Source organism: Symphalangus syndactylus, chromosome 17 (genome assembly GCF_028878055.3).
Source record: "Symphalangus syndactylus isolate Jambi chromosome 17, NHGRI_mSymSyn1-v2.1_pri, whole genome shotgun sequence".
Classification (NCBI taxonomy): Eukaryota; Metazoa; Chordata; class Mammalia; order Primates; family Hylobatidae; genus Symphalangus; species Symphalangus syndactylus.
The window spans coordinates 12815225-12837860 of NC_072439.2; the positions used below are offsets into that span (position 1 = coordinate 12815225).

At 61.7% G+C, this 22636-nt stretch overlaps 1 protein-coding gene across 1 annotated transcript in view; it reads left to right on the forward strand.

The window, feature by feature from the left end:
* The first annotated feature begins 422 nt into the window (after window positions 1-422).
* Window positions 423-22636, forward strand: part of GNA11 (G protein subunit alpha 11) — a 29574-nt gene continuing 7360 nt past the window's right edge. Inside the window, exons 1-4 of the mRNA XM_055247227.2 lie at window positions 423-841; window positions 15560-15744; window positions 18805-18959; window positions 20430-20558. Coding sequence (XP_055103202.1) covers window positions 706-841; window positions 15560-15744; window positions 18805-18959; window positions 20430-20558 — 605 coding nt within the window. The 5' untranslated portion in view covers window positions 423-705. The remainder of the gene's footprint in view (window positions 842-15559; window positions 15745-18804; window positions 18960-20429; window positions 20559-22636) is intronic.

Genomic DNA, 22636 nt, shown 5'->3' on the forward strand with positions numbered 1-22636 from the left:
TCCTGTCAGGCAATGTCAGGCCGCTTCCCGCGGGCAGCGACAGCTGCCCAGGCACCTGGAGACCCAGAGAGCGCAGCGGCCGCGTGCGCGTCTCCGCCACCCCGCCTGGGCCGAGCGGGCCGAGCCGAGCGAGACCGAGCGGGGCCGAACGGAGCCGAGCGGAGCCGAGCCTGGCCGGCCGAGTCCGCCACATTCCCACAATCCCGGGCGGCCCCGCCCCGGCTCCCGGCTGCGCGTCCCCCTTCCCACGTCGGCGCAACCAAACCCGCGGGCCCCTAGCCCTCGCCCCGCCCCGCCCCTTTCGCGCCTGCCGACGCCCCGCCCAGGCCGCTAGTCCCGCCCCCACGGTGGGCGCGCTTGGCTGCCGGCCCCTCCCATTGGCCGCACCGTCTGCCCGTCGGGGGCTGCGCTCCCAGCCTGCTAGGTTGTCCGGCGCTGTCGCTCGGTTGCGGCGGCTGCGGTTGGCGGTGGCTGCCGCGGCGGCGCGGGCTAAGTGCGGCCGCGCGGGAGTCCGCGGCTGGCGCGGCCCGAGCGGGGACCCGGCGGCTCGCCAGGCGGCGGCCGAGGCGGGGCGGGCCGGCCCGGGGCCGAGGGCCGGGGGCCGAGGCCCGAGGGCCGCGGCGGGCGGCGGCCGAGGCGGCTCCGGCCAGGGCCGGGCCGGGGGGCGGCGGCGGGCAGGCGGCCGCGGCGGCCGGGGCCGGGACGATGACTCTGGAGTCCATGATGGCGTGTTGCCTGAGCGATGAGGTGAAGGAGTCCAAGCGGATCAACGCCGAGATCGAGAAGCAGCTGCGGCGGGACAAGCGCGACGCCCGGCGCGAGCTCAAGCTGCTGCTGCTCGGTGAGTGCGGCCCCCGGGCCTGCCGGCTGCGGGCCCTGCCCTGCCTGTGCCTACCCTGCCTGTCCGGGTCGGGCCGGGACCCTCCGGGATCAGCCCTGCCTGTGTCGTCCGGGTCGGCTTGGCACCCTCTGGGGTCAGCCCTGCCTTTGCTGTCTAGGTCGGCACCTGGGACCCTCCAGGGTCAGCTCTGGGCCCCTGATTTCTTTGGGGTCAGCCCCTGCCTTAACTGTTCATGTTGGCACCTGGGATCCTCCCGGGTCAGCCCCTGCCTCTGCTGTTCACGTTGGCACCAGGGACCCTCCGGTGTCAGCCCGTGTCTGTCCTGTCTGGATCAGGCCCCCGATCCCTCCTAGGTCAGCTCCCAGTTTCTGCCGTCCACATTGGGCCTCCAGGACTCTTCAGGATTTGCCCTCTGTCCCTTCTCAAGGGACCAGACCCTCCCCGCACAGGGACCTTACCCCACCGGAGTACCCACCCCTCGCTATCCCTTCAGGGCCAGACCTTTGGGCTGTAACCCACAGGGCACACTCACCCCTCACTTCTCAGGGCCCCGCGTTGACCCTTCCCTCCAAGCAGAGCCCTGTACCCTCCATGCAGGCCCCGTACACCCCCCCATCCCCTCGAAGACTCCTCCGTGTCCCCTATCCCCTTATTCCCTTCAGGGCCATTCTCCTGCCTTCTTGTTCCGGGAAACCTCGTACTCCGCTTGGCTGGAATGCACCCTGTGGGAAAAAGACAGTCTTTCCTCTCCTCAGGGTTCTGCTCAGCTGAGGGTGGGGCGATTGACACCTGAGGGAGCCTTTGCTTATTGTCCCAAGCAGCTATCTCAGCAGCCTCCCCCGCCCCCTTCCTTAGAGTCCTGGTGGGAGCCACGCCGAGTCCTCGTTGGGAGCAGCCCCCCACCTGCCAGCTCCTCCCCACCGTCCTGGAGAAGGTTTGCTGGTGAACCTCCTTCTCCCCAAGGCACACCTGCTGCAGGGAGCCAGTCGGGGCAGCTGTAAAGTGTTGTCACCCCAAATAAGGGCCCCTTCAGTCGTTTACAAAACAGAAGCTCTTACCCTGCCCCGCCCCTGCCCTCCCGAGCTCCTTAGGTTAGCTCCTGGGCCGGGGGCGGGGCGGTGGGGAAGGTCGGCAATGCGGGCAGAGGCAGCGGTGACCGAGGAGGGGGCGTGCTGGTGGCGGTGGCTCCTGGGGAGGAGGCAGGTCGCATGTTGTGTGGGGAACACATTGCCTCTCCTGCTGTGAGAGGACCCTCCGTGTCCCGGGTTAGAGAGGTGCCTTGGATGAAATGCCTTCCTGATTTTTTTCTCCAAACTTGTGTTTTGATTTATCTAAGGGTTCTAAAATGGGCCATCTTTCCAGGGGACGCGGGTAGGCAGAACCGTGGCCCTCACGTTTGGAGGAAATGTGCAGTGGGGCCCGTATGGTGGCACTTTGCACAGAGTGGCACTGGCTGGCTTTTGTAGTGGGTCATGGACTTTGTTTGGATGGAGGGGAGTTAGGAATTACTGGTGTCATAAAGATCTTACCAGATGGCCTTGCCCTGTGGCTCTGTGACCTCCAGAACCCCCGCCGCCTTTCCTGCGTGCACCCAGGCTTCTGTGCCTGCACTTTGGACTTGAGATTGACACGGGGTTCAAGGACGAAGGTCAGGGCTCCCGTGTCTGCTGCCTTGGCTGCTTGGAGCAAGTCTGGAAGTGATGCAGCCCTTCCGGCATCCTCTGTCCAGTGCCCGCCTGTGGCCCGGGAGTGTCTGCTGCAGGAGCACCTGTGTCTGCAGTCCCACCCCCTCCCACTCTGTGAGCCTGGAAGTTGACCCCTATCAGCCTGTAAGATGGGAGGTTGCTGTCAGGCTCAGGGCCAGGCGGGGCAGATAGGACAGTGAGGAAGACGTGAGCTCACGTGCGACCCAAGGAGGACTGGTGTCACTGCCACGCAGAGGGCTGGGGCTGCCAGGGGTTTGGGAGGGCTTCACACCCAAGGGAATCTGATGAGACATACCCTCAGAAAACTTCCCGTCCAAGCAACCTTGCATCCCAGCTGGAGGGCCCCTTGCTGGGAGGACTTTGACCACCTGAGGTCCAGGGGCTGGGGCCCCAGGGTGCAGGGGAGGGGACTTTTGTCAGGCTCCCTGCCTGCTTGTGGGAACTCATTCCACTCGCCCAGTAGGCCAGCCCCGAGCTTGCGATTGCCCCTGTTTTTCAGGGAGCAGCTAGAGGGTGGGGCCAAGGCTCCCCGGGAGGAAGGGGCTGTTGGGCTGCAGCAGGTGGCTATGGCGCCTGCGGCCCATGGAATGTTCAGAGACCTCTGGGCGGAGGTCCTGGCACTCCGCAGGAGGCCCAGCCAAGCCGGGTCTGCCTCTCCCTAGAATTCTTAACTCCCCTGCCCCTTAGCAGTGGGGGCTCCATCCCTCCTTCTCCCCATGGCTCCTGTACAGCGTTGTGGAGTGAATGTTGGGGAGGGAGGCAGGGGCCTGCCACCGCACCCCTGTGGCATCTGGGGCCCAGGAGGGTCTCATTTGTGTGGGTGGTGCTGGCTCCTTCCAGGCTCTGGGGCAGCAGGGCTCCAGGGCCCTGCCCCGACCCCTGGGTTTGCAACAAGGTGAAGCATGTTCTGGAAGAATGCTATGTCCGCTCGCACTCATCTACTGCCTCCCTGGGGCTGCACACGGCCTGTGAGGTCGGTCAGCCTGGCAAGGACGTCCCATGCCCTGTTTTCGGGGTGGAGAGGGACCTTATGGAGCCCTAGAGCTGGACGGGGTTCCGGCTGCCCTGCCGCCTCTCCCGCGGCGGCTAAAATGTGCTGTTCACGCTTCAAATGGGCCTCTCTGTTACATGCAACAGGTCTCCCCGGGGCCCTGTGCACATTGGGCCGGGTCGGTCTCTGGGGTGGGGCTGCCCTGGGCACTGCAGGGTGCTGAGCAGTGTCCGAGGCCTCCACCCACTCCATGCCAGGAGCACCCCCAAGTCGTGATAACCACAGATGTCTCCAGACAGTGCCCATTGTCCCTTGAGGGGCACGTTGCCCCCATTTGAGACCCTTTACTGTGTGGTAGCATACAACGTAAAATGCTCGTGGCAAAGCTGAGGGATAATCAGCGCAAATTATTTTGTCAGAAGTTTCCATGAGTGCTTAGAGTATTTTTCTATGCACGGTCAAAGCCGTGTGTGTGTGAATTCACTACTCAGTGTATGCATGGGTGTGAATGCATATATTGTTTTATACCCATGGTATTCCACTTCTGTCGATGGTGGTGACAGCTGTGGATGGGAACAGGAGTGGCGAGCATGTACTGCGCGCTTAGTGCACACACTGCTCCAGCCTCCGTGCCGCGCCGCTGCCATCCTGGGGTCCGCCCTGTGGCCTGGAGAGCTCCTGCAGGCCCTGCCAGGAGCTCTTGGATCTGGGTTCCCATTCCCCAGGCCTGCTGGGCTTCTGCCTCTCACGGGCAGCCCTCGGCTGTTAGGTTTTCGTCCCACTGGTAAACTGTGGAGGGGACCCTCGTATAGTTCCTTGTGGCAGGTTTGTGCTTGGAAACGTTGGGACTTCCATGGGAATGCCTGTTCCCGGGGCCTGAGGCTGCTAGCGAGGCTGAGCCGGAGTGGCTCCAGGCTTTCTAAATAAAGCAGGATGGTTAGTTCCGGAGGCTTCCTGTCTGGCCTGCGCCGGCCCCCACGGGGCAGTGACAAGGCCCGGGATCCAGCATGGGGTGCGGTGGCCCCACGGGAAGGGCCGGGCCTCTGCTGGCCCAGTGTTGGGAGGCGTGGAGCGTGGCCTCTGGCGCCTGGCAGGGTGGCTGTGCCGTGTCCCAGAAGACCCTGGGAGCAGGAAGCGCCCTTGGATAGCCTCGTCCAACCTTGACTTCCCAAGCCCGAGCCCAGGCTGGGGAGACGTGGGGACTCGGTCCGGGCCTGCTCTCACGTCCTTTGCGTTTACATGTAATCAGTTATGATGATGGTGGCTGAAAGGGTCTGCTTTTCCCGGGCATGGTCCGGGAAGCTCCGTTCCACAGCTGTGAGCTCCGTGGAGCTTCCTGCCGAGCCTCCTGCCCGGCTGCCGGTGCTGTGGTGAGATTTAACCACGAGAGGTTTCACTTTCTGAGTCTTGTGCTGGAGCCTGTCTCTGTCTGGGACCGGGACCCTGGGCAGCATGGGGAGGACGCCGTGGCATCAGGAGGTTGGGGAGGTGTGTGGTGGAGTCGGACGGATCTTAGAGGGGCGCTTGCGGGGCCTGCTCGGCCCTACCCTGTAGACAGAGCTGGGACCTGGCGCCCCTTCTGGTTCCCCAGCAGGGCTGTGTTCTCCCCGCTGGGCACCCCAGCTTGTGAGTGGAGAATGGGAAGCCTTGTGTGGCTTGCCCACCTGGGTGACTGAGAGCGGTGGATGCGATTAGGAGTGGCCAGGGGCTCTGGCAAGGCCCACGTGCAGGGTCATTATCTGGTAGAAATTAAGTCGTTTCGCAGAACTGGGATCCTAAGTGCCGGGTTGCTGGCGTGCGGGTGGTTGCAGGTGCATGTAGCTCCTGCCACCAGGCCTTGCGTGGAGCATTCCCCACCGGGGGGCCTCCCACCATGTCTGTCCTCTGTAGGGCACCTGGCAGGTCTTCTGGACTGTCCAGAGTTGGTTGCCCTGGATCCAGACTCTCGCTGTCATCTGGGCCTGGCCACATCCCTCCCCGCCGTCAAGATGCCTGTGGTCCAGTCTCCCACCCTCCATCCCCACTCCCTGCCTCTGGGTCAGAAGCCTCCGATGGTCTCTGCTGTGGGGGTTCCTGGTCTAGCCTGGTCTCCGGCAGCCTGCTGACAGGCGCTCTCAGGACAGCACTGGTGGGTGGGGCCTCGGGCCACCTGCAGGGCCTGGGAGCAGTGTGGTGTCCGGATCAGGTACATGGCCTGGGGAGACTCAGGTTCAGAGCCCACCTCTGCCTGTTGCAACTGTGGGACTTCAGGTCTGTGCCTCAGTTTCCTCAGGGGGCAGTGGGGTGAGGACTCGGTGGTGATCCCTGTCCCACGGCACGTGGGCACCCACTGAATGCTGGCTGCTGCTCCCGCTGCCGGCGTGGTGATATCTTGTCACGTCCACAGAACCTGGCGTGTGTGGCACACATTGGGTGCTCTGTGAGAAACTGCTCCGTGGGGGATCCCGCCCTGGGATCTGGGATCTGGGATCTGCCCACAGACATTTTGATTAGGATTCCCCAGCCTCAGCTCCATGGGTGTTTTACACTGGATCATCCTCTGGGGTGGGGCTGTCCTGGGCACTGCAGGGTACTGAGCAGCGTCCCTGGCCTCCACCCACACCAGGCCAGGAGCACCCCCCAGTTGTGACAACCACAGATGTCTCCAGACATCGCCCAGTGTCCCTGGGAGCAGGACCCCTGACCCGTGTGTCTTAGCAGCCCCCTTCCCTTCTCGTGGCCATCGTCAGCTGCGTGTCCTTGGTCCCCTGCTTCCCTGCCCATGTCATTGAGCTGTGCAGGCCTCGGAGATGCTTGGCGAGTGACTGTCATTGGCTGACTGAAGGCAGATCATGCAGGGAAGTGGAGAGGAGTGGCCCGGCACTCCCCAATGCCCTGCAGGCTGGCCTGGTGCATGCCAGGGGTCTCTGCTGGGGCAGGCTCGGTTGCCACCTGCCTGTGGGCCTGTGCGCCGGGCAGAAGGGGTCCCCGGGGACAGTGCGCAGCTGGCTCTCAGAAGCTCCTTCCTGAGTCCCGCCTGTGGCCTGGGCTGCCCTGGGCCGGCCAGCACGGGGCAGTGGGGGCACACTCTGGAGGCAGCCAGGGGCGAGTCATTTCCCTCTCCTGGCCTCAGTTTCCCCATCGGTCACGTGGGAAAGATGTCCCTCCCCCTGTAGGATTGTTGAAGGATTAAATGAGATGAGGCCAGTGCAGCAGACAGCAGGGAGGGAGCCCTCTTGTCCCCTGTGGCCGCCCGTCCTGCTGGCTGCTTTGCACCTAAAAGCTGCCGAGTAACCCTGGGCGCTGGTGCTCCCTGGATGGCGTCCACATGGGGACCCCAAGGCCTGGGAGGCTCCAGGAGGGACGGTGCTGGCCCAGGTCTCTGTCCCCGTCTGACCTCAGAGTTGGTGCTCTGGGTACCGCACTGTCTGGCGGCGGCCCAGGCTCCGTTTTCTCTTCTGTCAAACCTGTGTGGTCACCCTGATGTTTCAGGGGCCCTGCAGGGACGGAGTAGGGTGGGGGGGCGGAAGGGTGTGGTCAAACTGGAGGGCGCTGTGTCTGTTGCCATTGTTAACCGTGTCCACACTGATGGGTGCTGGGCCCCGCCACTGAGCGGGACTTGTGCGGCCTGTAGAGATGTGGCTGTTCTGTTGCCTGTCCTAATCCCCAGGGACTGTGGGGCCAGGTCCACGCTGTGGGATGAATGAAGCCCCCAGGGCTGTGGTGGGGCCGGGCCCACCTGTGGGATGAATGAAGCAGCCCTTTCTCCAGCCGCGCGGGTTTGCTCAGCCTCAGTCCCACTGGATGGGGCGAGGGTTGACCAGTCAGGCCCTTGCTTGTGGCCTGGTCAGATGTCTGGAGAGGGGGCCTTGGCCTGCGGACTCCTGCCCTTCCCCCATCAGCGATCTCATCCCAGACTGTTTGGCAACGGTCAGTGAGCTGGGCAGGGGCGGGGCTCTGTCCCTGTCCCCCAGGTGGAGATGTCCAGGCCAGTGCCCACAGCTGGGTTAGATGGGCTGGGCAAGGCTGGGGACCAGTCTCCCAGGCTGTCGGGGGCTTCAGTAATGGCTGTGGTAAGACCCAGCACGTGAGGAGACGGGAGCTCAGAAATTTTGTATGGCCAGGTGCGGTGGCTCACGCCTGTAATCCAAGCACTTTGAGAGGCCGAGTCAGGCAGATCACTCAAGTCCAGGAGTTCGAGACCAGCCTGGGCAACATGACGAGACCCCTGTCTCTACTAAAAATGCAAAAAATTAGCCAGACTTGGTGGTGTGCACCTGTAGTCCCAGCTACCTGGGTGGCTAAGGTGGATCACTTGAGTCCAGGAGGCAGAGGTTGCAGTGAGCTGAGATTGCACCACTGCACTCCAGCCTGGGCGACCAAGGGAGAGATTCTGTCTCAAAACAAACAAACAAACAAAACAAAACAAAACAAAAAAAACGTAGAAAACGTGGGTGAGTGACACCATCCACTTCCAGTGGGGAGGGTCACTCCCACTTGGGAGCCAGTCTGCACGGAAGCCTCAGTAGGAATAGAACAAGGTGGCATGGCCCCTGACCAGCGAGGGGCAGTTAGTGTCTGCACCTTTGAGGCACCTGGGCACTCTGCTGCTGTGGAGATGGGATTGGGTTCCAGTCCAGAGGCTGTCCTGCCATCGCTGCCCCTGGCTGTCATGCCCCACCTGGGGTAGTGAGTTTCGGAGTGGCTCTTTCTTGAGCCTCAGCAGCGGGGCCAGCCGGGTGCACTTCCTCTCTCAGGGCACCCCCTTGTCTTCTCACCTCCCTGCCTGAGGGTGCGTGCTGGAACAGAAGAGCACGTCCTGGGCTGCTTGCCGGAGATAAGCTGAGGAGCCAGGAGACCCAAGTCTGTTCAGGCCCTGCCGTTAGGGGTTGTGTGACTTCAGGGAGGCAGCTTGTCCTCTCCGTGCCTCAGTTTCCCCTCCAGTCAATCAGGCACTGAGGTGCTGTCTACCTCCTGGGGTTCTGAGGCTGAAGTGGGGCAGGCATGAGGCCCCTTGTGAAGCTGGATGAGGGGCATCCGTCCTCCGCTGCAGGAGGGCTGCCCCTCCTCGGGCCCCTGTGTCAGGTTGGTGCCTGGCTCTGATCCTGCACCCGTCGGCACAGCTCGTGGTCAGGGTTAGATTTCCCGGCTGTTTCCAAGAGCCAAGATCACAGGCACACGCATGCACACGCGTGGGCTGCCACCAACCCGCCTTCTCATGGGTGCTGACGAGTGGTCATGTGAATCTCCCAGGTGGGGCTCTGTGGCTCTGGCCTTGCTCCCGGTGTGTGCACTGGCCCTGCCTCCCCGCAGCCTGGTGGGGGCTTCCTGGCTTCTCAGCCCACATCTCACAGTCTTGAGCACTGTGGGGCTTGGCTCAGGCATCGTAGACGGGAAGCAGCCTAGAACCCTGGAAGTCTGACTCCCAGGTGTCGGCTCCAGGTCTCAGCCCTGCCACTGAGGTCATGGGTTACTTACTTGAATCTTTATATGTTTTTTATTTTTATTTTTTATTTATTTATTTATTTTTGAGACAGAGTCTCACTCTGTCGTCCAGGCTGGAGTGCAGTGGTGCAGTCTCGTCTCACTGCAACCTCTGCCTCTCGGGTTCAAGTGATTCTCCTGCCTCAGCCTCCCGAGTAGCTGGGACTACAGGCGCCCGCCACCACGCCCGGCTAATTTTTTGTAGTTTTAGTGGAGACGGGGTTTCACCGTGTTAGCCAGGATGGTCTCTATCTCCTGACCTTGTGATCCGCCCTCCTTGGCCTCCCAAAGTGCTGGGATTACAGGCGTGAGCCACTGTGCCTGGCCATTTTTGTAAATTTTTTGGTAGAGACGGCGTTTCACCATGTTAGCCAGGCTGGTCTTGAACTCCTGACCTCAAATGATCCACCTGCCTTGGCCTCAAAGTGCTGGGATTACAGGCGTGAGCCACCGCACCTGGCTTTGAATCTTGAGCATCAGATGAGCCCTCAGCTCGTGCTCTCAGGGCTGCACCCTCTCGTGGGGCTTGGAGCGTCCTTTTCCTCTGTTTTCCTTTCCTGCGGGGGACAAGGAAGCCGGGGCACAGTCTTGCTTCCTCCTGGTTGGCCTCTCCAGATCTTGGCCAGCGGGTCCAATCGGGAGGGTGGTTTTCTCCTCTGGAAGCTGGCTCAGTGGGAGCAGTGGGCGGACTCTGGCCCCTCCTAGTGGTGGCGTGCTGAGTGCACCTGAGGATGTGCCTCCTGCAGGCTCCCTAGCGTCTGGGGTCCACTGTGGGGCGGCCTGGGGCAGGCCCACCAGGAACCATGCTTGCAGAGGCAAAGCACCTTGCTTGTGATTGTGTGGGGGCCTCCCGGAGACCTAGGCTCCCTCAGGTGTGGGAGATGTGGGCCCCATTCTCCCAGGAGCCGTGGCTGGTGACACGCAGTCAGGTCCATCCTGATGGGCACTGGAGGGCGGGGGACCCAATGGGGACATGAGGGATCCAGCACCGTGGACCAGGGCCAGGTTCATTCGGTTCACTCAGGAAACATGTACACAGCACCTTCTGCGTAGGGGCTAGGGATGCAGGTGGGCAGGGCAGCCACAGCCCCTGCGCTCGGGAAGCTGACACGGCAGGCTGCAGACAGTGACTGCCATACCTCACTGAGGAGGGAATGGCAGAGCCACCCTCGAAGGGCCCATGCTGTGGGGGTGCTGGGCGCTTCCTGAACACCGGGCCTTTGGATTTCTGCAATGGGAGTTCCCCAGGCGTTTGGGAAGAGGAAGGACCTGATTGAAGGGGTAGTTTATATTTAACTCTGGTGCTGAAGCAAGTGTCGCACACAGCTGCCATTGCCCACGACGGTCTCCTGGGAGGCTGAGCTCACCAGCTCCAGACCTAGTGTGAGGCAGGAAACTGGGGGTCTCACAGCGGGACCCGGCGGTGGGTGTGGCCTCGTGGTGGGGAGGGAGGGTGGGAGGGGTGCATGTGAAGTTGGGTTTGACTCGTCACCAGTGGAGTGCGTGCTGCCCTGCCACAGGCAGGGGCCAGGCAGCGTCTGTCCTGCAGGACCCTCCCAGCTGCCCTTTCATGGCTGGACCCCTGGCTGGATCCCCAGCTTCCCGCAGTGTCCTTTTTTCCTAACATTTTGTCACCGTCTCAGTCAGCTTGGGCTGCTGTGACAATACTGCAGGCTCAGTGGCTTATAAACTACCCGAGTTTGTCTCATGGTTCTGGAGGCTGGATGTCCAAGATCAAGGTTCTGTGGATTTGGGGGGGTGGCGGGAAGGGGGGGTTGCGCTTCCTGGTACATAGACGGCGGCGCTGTGGATTTGGTGTAGGGAGTGGTTGTATTTCCTGGTTCATAGATGACGGCACTGTGGATTTGGTGTAGGGGGTGGTTGTGTTTCCTGGTTCATAGATGGCTGTGCCTTCTTGCTGTGTCCTCATGGGGACGGGATCCCTCCTGGAACCATCAGTGCCCTCACGAAAGAGCTCCCCAGAGCTCCGCGGCGGAAGGAGCTGATCCCACCTCCCAACACCGCTGTCCTAGGGGTGGGAATTTTAACATAGGGATTTGGGGGTGATCACAGACATTCATTGCTATGGGTGGGACCACTTGGTGCGTTGCCCTTAGGGTGGCGGTGTGGTCAGTGGTCCGTTCCTGCCCAGTGCTGAGCAGCCATCTGTGCGTGGGGTCTTTGCACCTGTGCACCTGCTGAAGGGTCTCTGGAGCTTTGGCTTTTTGGCTTTTACGAGTAAAGCTGCCGTGGTGCTTGGTGTGTGGTGAGGAGTGGGCAGAAGGCTCTGCCCTGGCAGGTGCCCTGCAGTGGCCTGAGACTGGGAGATGAGGGCCGGCAGGGGGCTGTGGATGAGTCCAGAGTGAGGCGGCATCTCGGAGGGGCTCACACATTGTCTCGGGAGGAGTGGGCTGGCATTTCTTTCCAGTGGGCAGCTGTTGAAGATTTTGGAGCCAAAAGAGCGTTCCAGCTCAGATGTCTTTCAGGTGGAGTGTGGCTGCAGGCGGGGCAGGCTGGGTCAGGGTGGAGCCGTGTGGGCTGAGGCCCGAGTTGGGGCTGTTGCTTTGGGGCCACATGGTGGCCGGTCGGGTGGGAGCGAGCCTCTGCTGACCAGGACCCTGGATGTTGAGCCCCAGCCATGGGGTGTGAGGTCTCAGGCAGGACCCAGGCATCCAGACATTGGGTCTGCTGTGTGTGGACCCCTGCGTCCCGGCTCCAAGGCGCTGTGTGACAGGAGGCGGCAGCAGCTGAGTTGGCGTGAGGAGACAGGGCGACTTGAAAAGCAGGCTGGGGCCAAAGCATCTTGAAAACCCAAACCTAGTCACATTGCAAGGCTTGAGTGCTGTCCAGAGCCTCGCCCTTGGCCCCTGCACGGCTGGGCTTAACAGTGGCCAGCACCTCAGGGCCACCAGAGGCCCGGGGCCACCTGGGCCTGGCTTGGCTTCTGGTGGCCCAGAGCTCCTGCTGGGCTCCTGCCTCCCTCTGCAACCTCTCCTGGCTTTGGCGGGTTACATGGGAGACACAGGTGGCTTCCACCCAGCGGGAGTGGTGCACATGGGTTAACATGCAGCCACCCAGCTGTGGAGGGGCTTCATGTGTACGTACGTGTACATGCATGTGTGCATGCAGCGTGCACGTGTGTGCTGATGTACATGCATACATGTATGTGTGGGTGTGCACGTGTGCATTGTGTGCATATATGCACATTAATGCATATGTATGTGTGCATGCATGGGTGCATAGGTGTGAACCTCCCTCCTGCATCAGTGTACCCATATTGCCTCTGCAGAGCTCTGTGGGGGTCCTTGGCGAGCCAGGGCTGTGGTTGTCATTTTTGCCTTCCTTACAAAACGCAAAACAGGCCGGGCGCAGTGGCTCACGCCTGTAATCCCAGCACTTTGGGAGGCCGAGGCAGGTGGATCACCTGAGGTCAGGAATTTTGACACCAGCCTAACCAACATGGAGAAACACCATCTCTACTAAAAATACAAAATTAGCCGGGCGTGGTGGCGCATGCCTGTAGTCCTAGCTACTTGGGAGGCTGAGGCAGGAGAAACGCTTGAGCCCGGGAGGCAGAGCTTGCAGTGAGCCAAGATTGTGCCACTGCACTCCAGCCTGGGCAACAGAGCAAGACTCCATCTGAAAAAACAAAACACAACCCCAAACAGTAGTATCAAGCCAGTTCTCATCTGGGCAGTGACCTGTGGCGTTTCAGACTCCTTCTCGGCCGTCTTGGTCTTCCTGGCATCCTCGCTGAGAGCTGAGGCTTGCTTTTCTGTTTCATAGTTGAGGTGTTTGTGGCCTGAGGGACCTTGTGTCTTGGGTGCAAAGTTACCAAGGGGCGGCGCCTTCTGACCAGAGTGCAGGGCCCTCCTCGCCTCCTGCCTGCTGCGTGGGGCCTGTGCCGGGGTGCGGGCTTGCAGTGCGTGCTGGTCTCATGTCAGGTGTGGCTTTCAGTGTGTGTGAGTGTTTGCTGTTTCCAGGTGCAGCACCCTTCCAAACAAACCCATGGAGCAGCCATCTTTTGTAATAGCATTTTGTTAGACATAGAGTCTCATCTAGGGGCAGTCTTGACCCACGGAACACTGGCAGTGTCTGGGGACATCTGTGGTTGTCACAATTTGGGGGGGTGCTCCTGAGATGGAGTGGGTGGGGGCCAGGGTTGCTGCTGAGCACCCCTCAGGGCCCAGGGTTCAGCACCCGTCAGTAGAGCTGAGGCCGAGGATCCCTGGCCTCAGATTGCATCCCCTCCATGCCACCGCCCTTCTCTCCAGGGCGCGGTGAGGGAAGGGCGTGTGGGGGTCCCTCTGGGGCGAAGGTGTTTTCACCTGCACACTCACCCTCACTCCTCCTGTCCTGGAACTTGGCTGGGTTTGACCTTTTGTGGATGAGGTGAGGGCTGGGAGGCGGATTACTACCTGAGACAATCAAAATCAATTTTCTTTCTTCTGAAAAGGACTCAGGGTGGTTGAGAAAAGTACTGGGGAGAGGCAGCTGCCACCGGGGCTCCCCACTCGGGATGTGTCGGGTGTTTTGCGAGACGCCCCACAGGGAGCTCAGGTGCTGTGGGCCGTTCCTGGGCTTCATCGAGGGCCTCCCGAAGGCAGCACTGCGGCCACTGTGGGACACACGCAGCCTGTTTCCGGGAGCTGCCAGGCGAGGGGGCCTGCGACAGGCACCTGCGCAAAGATATCTACCGTGGGTAGCAAGGAAGGTTCCAGAAAGTACCGGAGGGAGAGTTGTGTTGGGGCTCAGGGGCTTTCTGGAGCAGAGGCTGTGAGAGGAAGTGAGCTGGGTCCCAGCACCAGGCAGCCCTTAGGTAGCTGTGATTGGAACAGCGCTGTGGGCAGAGGGCACAGCGTAGGACGTGTGCGGAAGTGGGGAGGTGCCGGAAGATTCAGAGACACAGGGTGGTGAAGGCGAGCCTGGAGAAGTGGGCTGGGGGCACGCTGGGAGGGGGCAGTGACGCTTGAGTCTCTAGGCCACTGGGGGCCTGAGCAGGGTTATTACCTGAGTAGGGAGTTGAGGCAGTCTCTTTTAGAAATTAGAAGTTAACTATTGCTGTGTAATGGGGTCACCCCAAACTTTGCAACTTAAATTAACAAAACTTATTTCAGATAGTTTCTGAGGGTTGGGAATGTGGGAGCACTTTGTTGAGTGATCCTGGCTTGGGGGCTCTCAGAAGTTGTAGTCAGGATACCAGCCAAGCAGGGCCACATCATTTGAAGGCTGGACTGGGGCTGGAGGAGCCACTCACAAGCTGGCTCCCTCTAGTGGCTGTTGGTGGGAGGCCTCAGTTCCTCACCACGTGGGCCTCTCAGTGAAGCTGCTTGAGGGTCCTCACAGCATGGCGGCTACCTACCCCAGAGCCCGTGACCCGAGACTGAGGGCGAGGAGGAAGCCCTGTGCCTTTTGTGAACTAGCCTTGGAGATGGCACACTGTCACTTCCATCACATTCTGTTTGCTAGAAGCAGGTCATTAAGTCCAACCCATGCTCAAGGGGAGGGGAATTAGGCTCCAATATTGGAAGGGATGAGCATCAGAGATTTGTGGACACACTGGAAAACCCAGCATTGGCATCCCAGCATGTGAGGGTGAAGAAAAGTGGGGAGACGGAGTCTCTGCCCAGGAGGTGACCAGGTAGTGAGAGGCAGAGGCAGAGGCAGGAGAGGGGCTGGAGTGAGGACCCCCATGTCACCCAGAATGCGTGGAGGTCTCATCTGGAGGCTGGGGTGGAGAGACAGCTGGCCATGTGGGCCCCCTTCTCGATAGTTTTTCCAGGCTGACTTGCTGATCCTTTTGATCCTCTGGGGCCCTGAGACCCTCATTGTGCCCATCTCTGAGACGGGGTGGTAGCGTACTTGTCTCTCGAAGCATCGTGGGTATTAGCAAGGTCGTGGCAGGCATGGAGATGCAAAGGGGTTCAGGGATGTGCTCAGGGCCGCCTGCGGCAGGTATAATGGTCCTGGCTGACCCCGCCACAGCACCAAGAGGGAGAGGGGAGAGCCTCGTGGGTGCTTGGCGCGCAGAGGGCAGTGTGGCCGTGGCCGCTGAGCAAAGCTCTGGGGAAGGGGGCGCCCAGCCTTTGGGGTGGTCTGTGCAGAGATGCCGTTGGGGTGAGCCCATCTGTCGAGGCACCACTGCCGCATCTGTGCGCTGTCCCTCTGGCGGGCGTTGGTCATGAACTGGTGTGACCGTGGTAGAGCTGCACAGTCCCAGCTGCGGGGCTGGTGCCATGCGACTTGATTTTGCCTGAGACCGTGTGGTCTTTGACGTAAATACCAACGATTGGCCCCCAGGAAAGTGTGTCCTTGCAGAACTTCTGGAAAAGGGGTGGTCCCAATAAAACCCTGGCTTGGTGGAGGATGGGAAGGGTGCTTTGTAAACTCTTTCCGAGGAGTCAGGAGGCTGTGGCGTCTGGTGGAGAGACGGTCAGCCTCACGTGCCTTGGTTTCCTGTGCTGGGCGCTGCAGCACGGCGGGGTCTGGGTAAGAGGGGGCAGCAGCACGAGGGTCGGACCCCGGCTGCTGCCCGCCCTCATGTGCCCCGTCCCCCAGGCACGGGCGAGAGCGGGAAGAGCACTTTCATCAAGCAGATGCGCATCATCCACGGCGCCGGCTACTCGGAGGAGGACAAGCGTGGCTTCACCAAGCTCGTCTACCAGAACATCTTCACCGCCATGCAGGCCATGATCCGGGCCATGGAGACGCTCAAGATCCTCTACAAGTACGAGCAGAACAAGGTGAGCCCACGGGCACCTGGGGAGGGGAGCACCTGGGCAGCTGTGGGTTTGGCGGTGAGCGCGGTGGCCGTACTGCCAGGGTGGGGCCGTGCCGGGGGTCCCGGCTGGCCCAGGCTACCCCTGGTCATCCATCCGTTCCTGTCATGGACATGGAAACAGCAACTGCTGCCTTCCTGGGGGCCAACTGGAGAGTTGTGATGGGCATTGCGTGGCCAAGCCCCACAGCCTCCCTCCCAAGTAGCTGTGGGCGCCTGCATCCTGCGGGTGGGGAAGCTGAGGCCCTGTGAGGTGAGCCGCTCGCCCAGGTCGCCTCGGGAGTAAGCAGCGTGAGCGTCTGGTTCCGGCCCCTTCCCCGGGCTGAGCAGCCTACCAGGCACCTCGTGTCGGCCCTCACACTCACCCATGAGGCCGTACTTCTCACCTTCTCACACTGTTTTTTTTTTGTTTTGAAAACAGGGTCTTGCTCTGTCGCCCAGGCTGGAGTGCAGTAGAATGGTCAAGGCTCAGTGCAGCCTGGACCTCCTGGGCTCAGATGATCCTACCTCAGCCTCCCGGGTAGCTGGGACTACAGGTGCATCACCACTTCTAGCTAATTTTTGCATTTTTTGTAGAGATGGAATTTCACCATGTTGCCCAGGCTGGTCTTGAACTCCTGGGCTCAAGCAGTCCTCCCGCTTTGGCCTCCCAAAGTGCCGGGATTACAGGTGTGAGCCACCATGCCTGGCCTACGCGCTGGTTTTTTTCTTCTTTTTTTTTTTAAAATAAAGTAGAGGTCGTTTGATGCCCTGTTTTTAAATCACAGCTTTATTGAGTTATAATTCACATTCTATGCGCTGCACTTGCTTAAAGTGTATAATTTGGTGGTTTTCGATATGTTTGCATAGTTGTCACTGCTGTCGGGTTCCAGAACGCTTCATCTTCTCAAAGGAAGCCCCTTCCCCATCGGCCATCACTCCCACCCCCTCCTCCAGCCCTGGCACCCACACATCCCCCTCCTGCCTCTGTGGATCGGTCTGTCCTGAACTTTTCATAGAAATGGGATTGCATGCCGTGTGGCCTTTTGTGTCCGGCGTCTCTTACTGAGCATGACGTCCTCAAGGTGCATCCACACAGTGGCCTGTGTCAGAGCCTCGTCCCTGTTCATGGCTGAGTCATGTTCCAGTGCATGGAGGGACCGTATATTTGCCTGTTTATCTCCTGGCGAACATTTGAGCGCCTTCATGTGTGGGCTGTTGGGAACGGAGCTGCCGTGACCGTCTGTGGACGTGTGTTTATGTGGATGACGTGTTCCCTTCCCTCAGTTGCATGCTACGCCTGGGAGCAGAATTGCTGGGTCCCAGGGTGACTCTGGCGTTGCCCTCTGAGAAGCGTCCAGAGAATTTCCCCCAGTGGCCGCCCTATGGGGCAGGCCCAGCAGCCGTGCAGCCGTGGCTCCTGCCAGTGGCCTCCCTGGGGCCTTCCAGCCGAGGGGCCGTTGATGCCACTTTTGTAGCCCTGTTTTCAGAGGTGGGCTCTTGCCCTTAGATCTTGGTTTGCCACTTGCCCTGTCTCCCACTGTGATCTCTTCCAGCTGTGGCCCTCTCTGAGAGTCCACATTCATATTTGGGCTTAGATCTCCATCAGCTTCTGAAACAGACATCTGCAAACTGCACTGATTTTGTCGATAAAGTTTTATTGGCACATACCCATTTCTGCCATGTTGCCCATGGTGCTTCAGCAGCAGCAGCAGAGCCGAGTGCTGGAGACAGTCCGTGTGGTCGGGAAAGCTGGGTGTGCTCTCTGGTTCTCTGCAGAAGCAGATTGCTGCTCCCTAATCTGGAAGTTTCCAGGGAGTGGGATTTTTGGGGTTTGTGTCTCTTTTTCCAAGTCCCCCTAGGTGTGCTTATCCCAGCCCAGATTGAGAGGCTGGGCAGGGCAAGGGGAGGGCTGAAGTTGGAGTCGGGGCCAGGGAGCGTTGCTCAGAGGGGACAAGCAAGGGCTGAGTCCCCACTCTGGGAGGGCCCCGTGGCTCCCAGAGCCCAGGGCAAGACTCCCTTCTTTCCCATCTGGGTCCCACCCAGTATGTCCCCTCCCCAGTCCCTCAGCCGAACTGTGGCTGGTCATGTCGGCCTGTGTGCGCCGGGGAGGGGGACGGGGACATGGAGCGTCAGGAGGGGAAAGGACGGCCCCCCAACAGTGTCTGCCCCGAAGGGGGTGTGTGTGTGTGTGCAAGTGTGTGTGCGTGCAAGCGTGTGTGTGTGCAAGCGTGTGTGTGTGTGCAAGCGCGTGTCTGTGCAAGCGTGTGTGTGTGCAAGCGTGTGTGTGTGTGCAAGCACGTGTCTGTGCGGTCGGCCTTCCTTTGTGACAGGGCAGCAAGCTGGGGCCTGATGCCACCTGCTGTCCAGGGTTCCGTGAGCGGGAGGCGGCTCGTGTTGGGGCACTGTGTAAACCGTTGAGTGCGGCAGCTCGGGGGCCTCACGCTGTCCTTAGCACCGGGTGTGGTGTCTGCTCTCGATAGTGTTTGATAAGCATTTTTCGGACGAAAGAGAGAAGCCGGCGGGGCAGAAACCGAGTCTGGAGCTGCACACTGCGGGCGATGCCGCTGGTTACAACGCCCTGTGACTGGGCTTCCTGCCTCCCGGTGTGTCTGGAGAATTCCAGGCAGCGAGTGCTGGGGTTGTTGGCCCCGCTGCCTTCTGTCGTCGTGCTCGGTTGTGCTTGGCGCTGCACTGCCCTCCTGTGGGTCCTGGGTTTGAAGCATGTGTGTCCTACGTATGCTTGTTCCCCACACCGTCCCCTCCCCACCTCTGAGAAGTGAATCGAAGCCCGGCCTCCCCAGCACCCTGCAGACCGCACCGCTGGGAGGCTTTGCTTGTGGGGCCTTGTTCGGAGGAACTGCACCGCGAGGCGGCCTCACGTTTTTCTGACACGTGTTCACAAGAAACTGTCAGTGGTCCTGACTGCGCAGCCTGTGAAATGCTGCCTGGGGCAGCCGAGGCCCGGAAGAGGGGCTGTCACGAGCTTCCTGGTGGCTGTGTGGCCCTGACGAGCTCTCGGCCTCTCCCCTGCCCGCCCTCGCAGGCCAATGCGCTCCTGATCCGGGAGGTGGACGTGGAGAAGGTGACCACCTTCGAGCATCAGTACGTCAGCGCCATCAAGACCCTGTGGGAGGACCCGGGCATCCAGGAGTGCTACGACCGCAGGCGCGAGTACCAGCTCTCCGACTCCGCCAAGTAGTGAGTGCGCCGCACTGCCGGCGGCCTGGGAATGGCAGCTGCGGGCCGGCGCCTGTGGTGCCCCCTGCCCGCTCACCGGGGGCAGGGACGCGGTGGGCCCCGGCCACCTGGCTGGACGGAGGGACCAGAGCAGATCCCTGGACGGGCCACGCCTTGGCAGGAGCCAGTGGACTCTGGTGTGACACTGGCCTCCTTGTACGCCTGGCCCTGCCGCTGCCCTCCCCGGGTCAGGATTGAGCTCCTCGCCACCCTTGGTGCTGGAGCCTGGCCTGTGGCCTGTGGGGGAAACCCACGGTCTCCTAGGAGGGCCGTGGGATGGGAGGTGGACACACCCTGGGCTGTCTCGCTCCTGCCTGTGGCATCATCCCCAGAGCCACGTCTCCTACTAGTGACTGGCTGTGACCTTGACCGATGTCGGGGTTCTCCCAGTCTCTGGGCCTGGGATAGGGGGTGACTTGTGCGCTGACAGGTGGCCGGGCCATGGCTGCAGGCGGAGGCCCCCGCGCGGTAGGCTGTGCACTGCTGCCCTCCATGCTTGGCAGGCAGAGGCCCCAGCCCTCCCCCAGCACCGGGAGAGACCCTAAGGGGACAGGGACAGCCCGTCCTCCGTGTGTTCCCTGCCTCTGGGAGGCTGTGGGAGGGCCCAGATAACCAAGCATTCGGAACGAAACGCCAGGGCCTCCGCGTAGTGCCGGAAAGGTCTGAGCAGGCACTCAGCCTCCCCAGCCCCTTACAGCCCCCACCCCAGGCAGACCACTCGAGGGGCGCCCCACTCAGCACTGCCCAGGGCGTCAGAAATGGGAAACCGTCACAGCCCAGAGGGCCTCAGGAGATGCCGCGGCTAAATGCCGGGTGGGGTCCCAGAGAGGGGTTGTGGGCTGGGCAGGAAAAGGCATGAGGGGAACCAAGGAAGCCGGAATCAAGCGTGGACTTCAGTAGCTGCGCTGTGTAGACACTGGCTCATTGCCCGTGGTGGGGGCCGCACCTGCACACAGGGAGCAGCAGGGAGACGGGCACGGGGGTCTGCTGGGACCTCTGCAGCTTCCTCTGCAGCTGCGACTCTCCTAATGATGCGCCTATTTGTGAAGCCTCATCCCCGGGGCCAGCCAGGCCTCTCTCGGGAAGTCCCCTGCCCTGGGTCTCCGTCTCCCTCCTTGGTGGCCGTATCTGGGCAGCTCTACTGCAAACCCCCCAAACCAGCTGCAGTCCTCGTCCTGGGGCTTTCTTGTGCTGGGTCATTTCTGTCCCCTGAGACCCCAGAGAGGATAGAGGTTGGGAGGCTCGTATCCCGACCCCAGGGTCTCCGTTGCCCTGAGCCCTCTGGGCTGCTTCAGACACTGCTGTAGGTGGCGCAGTGCGCGGTCCACCCCCTCCCGGTGGCTTCCCGTCCTCCCGCTGGTTTGGGTGCTGTGTCCCTGTCCTGCCCCCTGCCCCCGGCAGCCGGCCTGAGCACTCCCCGCTGTGTTGCAGCTACCTGACCGACGTTGACCGCATCGCCACCTCGGGCTACCTGCCCACCCAGCAGGACGTGCTGCGGGTCCGCGTGCCCACCACCGGCATCATCGAGTACCCTTTCGACCTGGAGAACATCATCTTCAGGTACCGCCCGGGCCACAGCAGGCGGGAGGGGGCACTGAGAGGCCCACTTGCCCGCTGTGCCGGCTCACGCCTGCGCACCCAGTGCTTTGGGAGGCCAAGGCGGGAGGATTGCCTGAGTTCAGGAGTTTGAGACCATCCTGGGCAACGTAGCCAGACCTCATCTCTAAAAAAAATTTTAAAAATGAGCCGGGCATGGTGGTGGGCACCTGTGGTCCCAGCTACTCAGGAGGCTGAGGCAGGAGGATTGCTGAAGCCCAGGCAGGAGGTTAAGGCTGAAGTGAGCCATGATGGCACCACTGGACTCCAGCCTGGGCGACAGAGGGAGACCCTGTTTTGTCTTATTTAACAAAAGAAAGCCCATTGGTCTTCATCCTCAGAGTGTGTTTGACCAGGTCGGGAGATAAGATTTATCTCTAAGTATGTGTGAGCCAGGGCCACACAGGGAGGGAGCTGTGGGGGTGTGGGGGGCATGGTCACATCCATCCAGGCTGGCAGCCGAAGAGACCTGGCAGGGAGGACATTTGACGGGGCCTCCAGGACGGGCTGGGGGCCTGGATGGAGCGAGCATGGGGCTGGGGTCTGGGGTGCCGGCTGGAGCAGGGGGTGCCGCACAGTGTGGGAGGAGTCGTAGGGACTGAGGCTACCAGGGACGAGGGCTCATGGGGACCGAGGCTGTGAGGGGAGGAGGGTCACAGGGACAGAGTGGGGAGGAGGAGGGTCACAGGGACAGAGTGGGGAGGAGGAGGGGTCACAGGGACCGAGTGGGGAGGAGGAGGGGTCACAGGGACCGAGTGGGGAGGAGGAGGGGTCACAGGGACCGAGTGGGGAGGAGGAGGGGTCACAGGGACCGAGTGGGGAGGAGGAGGGTCACAGGGACCGAGTGGGGAGGAGGGGTCACAGGGACAGAGTGGGGAGGAGGGGTCACAGGGACCGAGTGGGGAGGAGGGGTCACAGGGACCGAGTGGGGAGGAGGAGGGGTCACAGGGACCGAGTGGGGAGGAGGAGGGTCACAGGGACCGAGGCTGTGAGGGGAGGAGGGTCACAGGGACCGAGTGGGGAGGAGGGGTCACAGGGACCGAGTGGGGAGGAGGGGTCACAGGGACCGAGTGGGGAGGAGGAGGAGGGGTCACAGGGACCGAGTGGGGAGGAGGAGGGTCACAGGGACCGAGTGGGGAGGAGGAGGGTCACAGGGACCGAGGCTGTGAGGGGAGGAGGGTCACAGGGACCGAGTGGGGAGGAGGAGGGGTCACAGGGACCGAGTGGGGAGGAGGAGGGTCACAGGGACCGAGGCTGTGAGGGGAGGAGGGTCACAGGGACCGAGGCTGTGAGGGGAGGAGGGTCACAGGGACCGAGGCTGTGAGGGGAGGAGGGTCACAGGGACCGAGGCTGTGAGGGGAGGAGGGTCACAGGGACCGAGTGGGGAGGAGGGGTCACAGGGACTGAGTGGGGAGGAGGGGTCACAGGGACCGAGTGGGGAGGAGTGCTCCAGGCTGGGGTGGAGGAGCTGGAAGGTGTGGGGTGGATTCTGTTCTTCACAGGCTGCCCCTGCGGATCCTGCTGGGCCTCCGGGGCTCCAGGTCCACTGTGGCTGGGGTCCGGCCAGCAGAGCAGAGTTCTCCCTGGGGACCCTCAGTGTGTCCTGTGCCTGGTAGGCCGCGCAGCTGGCTGGACTCTGCTGTCCCTGGGAACGTGGACCTTGCCTGCCTGGCTTCTGTTCCCATAGAACATCTCCAGCGCCGAGGTCCTGGCTTTATGCGTGCCTGTCCTAGGCTGCTGGTGTCGGGCGTGAGGCTCCCACCACAGGCCTCATTCCTGCCCAGTGCTGGAGGCCAGAAGGCTGAGATGCAGGTGTGGGCGGGGCCGGGTCCTTCTGAGGCCGAGGGGATCTGCCCAGGCCTCACTCGGCTCCTAGCGGTGGCCGCATCCTTGGCATTCCCTGGCTTGTGGCCGCGTTGCCCCATCCCTGCTCCCATCCTCATGCGGCGTCCTCCCTGCCTGCGCCTTTGCCTCTGTTCTCTTATAACCTGTCCTTGGCCAGGGCCACCCTACCTCTGTGTGACGTTATCCTAACCAGTGAC